The sequence below is a fragment of the Cryptomeria japonica genome, chromosome 6 (genome assembly GCF_030272615.1).
Source record: "Cryptomeria japonica chromosome 6, Sugi_1.0, whole genome shotgun sequence".
Classification (NCBI taxonomy): Eukaryota; Viridiplantae; Streptophyta; class Pinopsida; order Cupressales; family Cupressaceae; genus Cryptomeria; species Cryptomeria japonica.
This window is the reverse complement of record NC_081410.1, coordinates 148,579,851-148,588,053: the sequence shown is the minus strand read 5'-3', so window position 1 is coordinate 148,588,053 and position 8,203 is coordinate 148,579,851. Positions and strand designations below refer to the sequence as shown.

The window sequence follows — 8,203 nt, the reverse complement described above, 5'->3', positions numbered from 1 at the left end:
AAGGGATACAGCAAGATTTTCTTCCTTTTTCTTTCTATCCTCAATCTCCTTAAACATCCTCATAGTCATAGTTTGCATTTCATTCTCCATAACCATGTTCTCCTGACTCAATTTTTGACATTGTTCCTTAAGTTCATTTTTCTCTTCATCATCCTGATTTTGCAAAAGTTCTTTCCTCCTAGCTTGAACAGATGATAGTCTCTCTTGTAGGACAAGAATGAATTCCTTAGCAGAATTCAACTCATCTTGCAGCTTTAAGTTCTTCAACCTTTCAACATCATAATCCTCTAGTGTCATCTCAAGATGCTTCTCCAAATCCATATTCAATGATTCTAGTTTTAGGATCTTCCTCAAGCTATTAAACTTCCTCTGAGGCACAAGGCTTTGATACCAATTGTTTGAAACCAATAACACTAAGAGGAGGGGGTGAATTAGTGTTATATCGAAATAGTAGATTTTAGCCTTAACAAAACATTCATACACCAACCGATATACTGGTATATACATAATTGAAACAAGCAATGCAACCAATAAGCCAAACACATAAATGATAATTATAACACACATATTTATACATGGAAAACGTCAAAGAGGAAAAACCACAGTGGGATTTGTGACCCACAATATCAATTCACTAGCCATTTGAAAAGATATTACAATATATGATGGGCCTGCACTTGCAGGAAGGCTTACAACCTAGACCACACTGCTCAATCACAATAGGAGCCTCACTAACTACATAAAATTCTAGACAACAATCTGAAGAAGTGTGAACTGCTAAGATAGCGTCTCCTATGCCAAAATACAGTTATGGTTTAAGCTATGTCTGTTTCGGTTAAAATCCTAAACCCTTGTACCGTAATAACCCTTATAATGAATTCCTTACATACATAATCTCTCAGAATGATTTTGTATCATATTACATTTACATATGCATCCTAAGTCATGTCCAGCTATATCTATCCATATCACAAAATGATCTATCAAACTGACCTATATACCTTATACAACTTTTATGCCTTATGTCGGCTTACAAAGATATATATAATATCAGATTACATGTCGGCCAGATAACATAAATGTATAAGCATTAAAACAATTTTCCAATGCCGGATCCAAGATATGTCAGCCTCCAATACCGGTGACCTTTGCTATACCATGTTAGCCTGCATTGTCGGTGACCAAAGAAATCTTCTATCCTGTCGGTGTCGGTATAGAGTCTGTGAAGTGCATGTTGGTACACCATATGAAGTCAGAACCCAAAATCATGTTACCATCAATGACAACATAGTGAAACCAACCAAAAGAGTGTCAATTTCCAACACCTGAATTGCATGGAGATAAATTCAATGAGTTATGAAAGGCCTATAACCTATAAAATGAAATCATAAAATGATTGTTGGCTTTCATTAACACTGCAAAGGGCTAAATTATATAATTGGAGGATCTAGTTGAGGCTGAGGCCAAGGTTATGAATTGGTCTTTGGAGGTTACTAATGAGGTGGGTTGGGTCACTTCGAAGGGGCTAGAAGAGAAGTTCGACAAATAGGCTACCCTAGAGGAAGAGATGAATTCCATTAAGGCCAATGTAGTCTTTGAGGAGCACAAGAAGAATATGAGAAGGTCATTGCTAATCTCTAGGATGAGTAGAATAAGATGATGAAAAATATGGAGGACATTATGGCCTTTAGTAGGAAGATGATTAATAAAATGGCAGTCTTGATGTAGGTCATGTAGAAGGAACTAAAGTGGAACCATGCAAAGCATAAGAGAATTGAGATGGGGGAAGCTTATGTTGGTTTGTTGGCCAAGTCTCCAAAAAAAGGGAATTTTAATGTTTCTTCAAATGTTACTCCCTCCAAGGAGGTTTCTATAAATAGGGGGCTATTAATTTTGGACCAACTTGATATTCTCAACCAGGAATGTTAGGTTGTCAAGGGTCTTAGTCTCTTAGGAAATCAATATCTGGTTATTATGTGTTATACTATTTTTCTCTTGGTCTTTGTTTGTCTTTGTCTAGTTGTTGGTCTTTTGTTCTATATATTCCAATATTTTTTGGTAGTCTCATTTCTCATGAGATCGCCCTTCTCCACCTGATGGCTTTTATGTAAAGGTTTTGGGCCCTATCTCAATTCACTTAATCAAAACATCAAGTATAACATAGAGATTAATAAAATAAAAATATGTAGCATAGTCACAATTCAATAAAATATTAAATCAAGCATTTCATAGCTAATCCAAAAATTCATTTAATGTAAGATGAAAAAAATTCCATGATATAATGAAACATGCAATAGTAAATCCTTTTAAATCTACCCTCACATTTTCCATTTTTATCAAGAAATTGAAGAATGTTGTGAATCATAGCTTAATTCTAATTTCTCTAAATTAGAAAATGAAAAATGTTGCAATTTAAACTAATTTTATTATTTATTTATAAATATAATAAAACGTAAATTTTTATTTAGATTGATAAAAATGAGAGTATGAAATAGAATAAAATTACAACAAAATATTTATATTAAAAAAATATTAAAAGAAAAATTTAATAATATAGCCTAATCACCATCTCTTTTCTTCATTAAATAGACTATTTATATACAGATTTTGAAAATATTCTTTCCAACTCTTTATCATCTTTGTGTTTTACATTTCTTCTTATAATTTATTAAAAAATAATATTATAATAATGAAATATACATATTCAAATCATTTTTTCTTTAATTTTAGATCTATTTTGATAGAATGACTTAATATAATCATAAATTCACATGTTACATATTCTTGTGATAAGTTTGATTCATCCCCTAATTTTTAAGTAATTATATTTTATATTCATTTATACACCTTTTCAAATATTTGACTTTACCTATCCTAATTGCAAATATTCTCATATATTTATCATTATTAGTCATTTATTGCACTCATGCTCTCATAAATATTCATACATTTGATCTAGGACATCTTGGTATCTTCACTTTCCTATCCTAGGTCAATCTCAAGGAATGTAGGTTTTAAACTTAGAGGTTTGATTGACCCAAAATATCAAAAAATTTAATCAAAATTCTTAATTCTTCCCCTTTCCCACTAGCCATATTTAACCAATTGGTACACATTGGTGTGACATGTTTATGTCTTGGCATTTAAATATATTCAATGTTCAATTTGTTTATATGTTTGAATAAAGAGAAATTGTTAATGTGCAGTTCAATTTTTAAAAGATAAAAAGAATACAAATCTACATCAAAACCATATAGACTATTTTCATACTTGAGAATGCTACCTTTTAATATTTTCCCAATATCATAAAGCTAATCCATAAGAGGAATTGGTTTAAGAATACATGAACCTAACGATTGACAACTTTTCCAAAGGTCCCTCTAAATTTTAATGTTTATACACCCATACATTAACATAAAGGCTTTCACACAAAAGAAGGAAGCTATCCTAGTAGGTCTAGGATGGACTAATATATTTAAAATAGAGGATCTCATGGAAAAAAATATAGAAAACAGTTGAAAGAATATACTTATTACCTACCCAAAAAAAATTTATACTTGATCAAATTTATTAATGAAATTGTATGTATTTGAGATAAAAATCCATGTGAAGTCAACAAGTTAATTCAAGATATATCTCCTCCACTACTTCATATAAATTCTTTGGATGACTCTGTCTACTATTTTCAATAAGTAGTTCATGTGAGTTGGTCTATGGCCTAGAAATCTTAGTTTTCCTTCCAAGGCTATAAAATTCTTGATGATAGGAGAGAAATACCAATTTATAGTTGACAAGTCTTCCTATAATACCAAATTTTTATTCTTAACTGTATTTTATTTTAGTCACTTAGGGACATTACCAATTTATGGTTGATATCAGTGATATTGAAGTAATTGATTATTCTTGTTGTATTCCTTGGTTTCACTTCGGTAGTTGAAGACCTTTAATGCTTTATTGCTACTAACTATAGGTAAAGGTAATTCAAACATTATTTGCGCCTTTTTTTAAAGAACTTTTTAAAAAATTATTTAAGAAACCCACATTTTTAACCATTCAAAAATTGGATGAATTCCCATGGAATTGCAATTTCTATGGTATTTTGTATTGTTCTTCTATTGTTATAACATTGGGATGTGCATGCCCAATTTTTAAAAGAATTATTTGTGCCATTGCCTGCCTTGCATGGTTTCCCCTAGTTCATTGTGAATTTTATAATAGTGATGGATAAGAACACGTTTAATAAATAATATATAATTCAAACCTTTTCAACCATTAAAAGTGTCATGAACGTTGATGTCTAACATATTGCTATTTGTGAGTAGAACATTAGAAATATGCAAAATTTGCATTGTTTTTTATGAGAACAAGTTTTGTTAATCAAAAACACATTTAATCACCCATACATTGCATGAATTCCTTTGGATTTACATTTACTGAATCTTTGTTACAGTTATTTCCAACATTGAGGTCTGGTTGTCCAAGTTAATCCTTGTGGCATTTTATGGGGTGTATGGTTTTCCCTTTCTAAATGATGTTGATTTTATCACAATGATATTATATTCACTATAAAATGTATCAATTTAAATTATAAATATTTTTTAACTTCAACAAATAATGTTTAGATTAATACAAACATACTCTAGCACAAGTTAAATATTGTGTTGTATTAAAAAATTTGGCTAGTCATTAGCAATATGCATAATTTTATTGCATTCATCGTAAATTGATAGCAATCATTAATTCTAAACAATTTGAATGGCTATGTTGCATTTGAATTTCATTACAAGTTGATAAAACTGGAATGATTTTGGTTTTGATACCTTTAACTATACAATTTATTTTATCAAATTATATTTTTCATAATCATTCTTATATATGTTGTCTTCTATTTGAGTGTTGTTTGACCCCGAGATTCTTCTAAATAAAAATTTTGCAAGAGTGGATTGTACCTTCTCTTGGTTAATATATCTTGGCATTTTCCACTCACATATTTTATGCATATCCTATAATTATTGCAATTCATTGTACTTAATACAGTCTCTCTCATTTGCTAATTCATATTATTTCTCTTAAGATTCATATGCCTATCAACTTAGGTCAGGGCTCCACATCACTTGATTAACTACAAAATTTGAGATAAAATAATGTTATTTCTCTATTACTAGTGCCAACTAGCAACATAGTTTATCATTTTCCATGTAACTTTATTTCACCTCAATAATTATATTTGCAATTTTTTGCGTTTTTATCTTAAACCATGCATTACAAGAGACATTAGATACATAAAACATCAATTAGAAGCAAGAATAAGGTCAAATATTACCCGATAGTAATAATAGCAATTTAGAAAATGGAAAACATTATAGCACAGTAAATAGCAAAAGCTTCATGTCAACATAACTTCTTGTCCAATTGAAAAATCGATCTCTATTATAAGTAATTATTAATTATTAATTATTATTAACAAATACATAAATAAATACAAATATAGCCTTTACATTATTACAAATAAAAAATAATTGAACCTATTACAAGCATACAATATCATACATACCGGTCATTTTCTCCCCATTATTTTAGAACAATTATTAAATGAACAATGACTACATTGTATATTATATTTTAATGTTTAAAACATATAACTTAAAAGTGAACAACACCATTTGCATCAATTTACTTAAATATTTAAATACACAAATTTTATACAACTAGCCCATTCAGTTGTGTATCCATCTTGACTGTGTAATACAAATTCTTGTAAAACATGCTCTCTAAAAAGTCGTCTGCATTACAACCGATATGAGAAAGAAAAATTCCAAAAAGATGCCTCATCTTATTTTATATTATAATTCAGAATAGACAGCTCCACTTATCTCTATACCTAACCAAAGTGGGTATCTTCAACCTGGAAATTTTAAAAATGGAGATCTACAATGTTATGTCTCCACGCGTTTCCATAACTGTTTTGAGTTTTAACTACTCTAACATAATGTTCTCCTTACTTTTATTATAATTCAGAAAAAATGTTTTTTAAAGTATAATCCATTCAAGAATCTTTCCAAAGTTTTATTTAAATCAGAGAATGGATAGTATTTTGGGAATGTGATAACATGCCAAGAAAGAGTCAGCATGGCATCCAATGACGGTTTTTACGATCTAAATGCTCAGGTGTAAACAAACCCAATTCTCCAAAAGAACAGTACAGAGGAAAAAGAAGAGCAGAGAACTATGGCTTCAATAGGCAGGAACATTTTGCATGCAATTGGCAACGTGCCTTTTCTTTCAACATGCCGCTGAAGCAACATTTCAACAAGCCGCTGAAGCAACATTTCAGCTTGCAAGAAATTCAATTCAGCCTCCATTTGGAAACTCGTAAGAAACAATCTGAATCTATGTTTTTTTCTTGAAGAGTTTTAATTTGCGTTCTGTTTACAGGAAAAACTGCTAGCTCGGTAGGAATTCCCATCTTAATTAGATGATTGAAAGTGGAAAGCTGTCTAAGTTCTTTTACACCCGTGTTTTAATTGGGCTACCATTACTACCTTCCTCATCCCCTGGCTCAAGGAGCTCAGCCCACTTTTTCATTCAGCATGGTGGAAGGAGACCCCGTGTCTGCCATACCTGAGTCAACTGTTACAGGTATTGTATATTTAATATAAACTTTGCTCAGTTATTTATTGAATATTTTAATGGTTAAACATAAACAATTCAAAAAGTATTTCAGACATTTTCATCATCTTTAGAAACCTCATGTTTATTGATTTCTGACATGTTATTAAGGTGGTTACAGTTAACCCAATCAGTAAAGAGAAGGGAAAGAGTGAGGATGATATTGATGATTTGCTGCTGAAGGGAGTTAGTCATAGTGGGTATGGGCATGCAAGTGAGGTATCATATGTGCAACGCAGGCATTCCAAGGGCGGAGTTCCCCCACCACACTGTGAAGAAGATGCAAAAGAAATTCAAGTTTCATACACTGCACAGTATTTCTTCTGGTCTCAGGATAGATCCCTTGATACAGCAGCCATTCCTTCTGAAATAAGTACCGACTCAAAGAATTCAATCCCTTTTTTAGGGTTATATGGAGAAGGATATCAGCACTACAGATTCAACGTTTCTTCTTGGATCATTTTCAATGCATCAGCTTTGCTGTATACTTCACCGGGATAGCAAGCAGTGGGAAGACACTATTTTCTTTCACAAGTTGATGAAAAGGGAGGAGAGCCCTCGTGGGAATTGTTGATGCCTTTTGGTCTTGGGAAAGTTAGAGTGACTGCCAAGTTAGCGAGTATAGTTATAGTAGATAAAAATAGTATTACGTGGAGCAATTGGAGGCCACCAGTTATGTTGCTGGTCCACCTTACTTGTAAGTATATGGTTGAAATATTTCTTCTTCTTTTATTATTATTATTCTCACCATTTTACTCATCGTTTTTTTCCCTTTTGATTATAATTGCAGAAGTAAATCATACATAGACCAAGTGAAATACGTGCAGAGAGTTTCTACCGTAGGAGGACTTCCTCCCAAACATGAGGATGCTCCAAATCCAGAAACAGGAAATATATATTTGTCACCTTATTCGTCAATCTATCGGTTCTCTACCAATACCAATTCTTTGTAAATACCCTGTTGACCAAGTATGAAATAATAAAATGTGCAAGATCCCAATGGAAATCCAGCATTCCAATTCAAGTTCAGTAAAAAATTGTGGCAGTTGTTATTTTGTTTATTTATTAATACAGGTAATATAATAAACTAGCATATTTACATTTTAAAAAATCTAAGTAAGATATGTCAAAAGATATCAAATTATAAAAATATTTAATATCCATATATAAAAATAAAGATTTTTAAATAACAATAGAGATTTTATTAGTAATGAGTTTGAAGAGAAATGGTTGAATAGATCATTTAGAGTATTTGAAAGAAATGTTAGAATGTAATGCACAACATAAATGAACAAAATCAATATATCAGTGGTTGTATATTTTAATAATTATAATAATATATAATTTTTTTGTTGTAAAGCAATTATGACTTTAAAAATTTGAAATATACAAAGATAAATTATAAGGTATTATGAAGAAAACTAATATTATACTTGTTATGTGTATGTATTCAACAATTTAGACATTTTGCCTATTAATGGGTCTTAAAGGGTTAATCCTTTACAGGAAACAACAAATAAAACAGTGTGGTCTC

At 30.8% G+C, this 8,203-nt stretch overlaps 1 protein-coding gene across 1 annotated transcript; it reads left to right on the top strand.

Annotated features, from left to right (window-relative positions):
- Positions 1 to 6,590: 6,590 nt before the first annotated feature.
- Positions 6,591 to 7,170, top strand: LOC131064968 (uncharacterized). Its single transcript, XM_057999303.2, has 2 exons — positions 6,591 to 6,639; positions 6,791 to 7,170. Exons 1-2 carry the CDS (start codon positions 6,591 to 6,593, stop codon positions 7,168 to 7,170), a joined length of 429 nt encoding a protein of 142 aa, XP_057855286.2.
- The last annotated feature ends 1,033 nt before the right edge of the window (positions 7,171 to 8,203 follow it).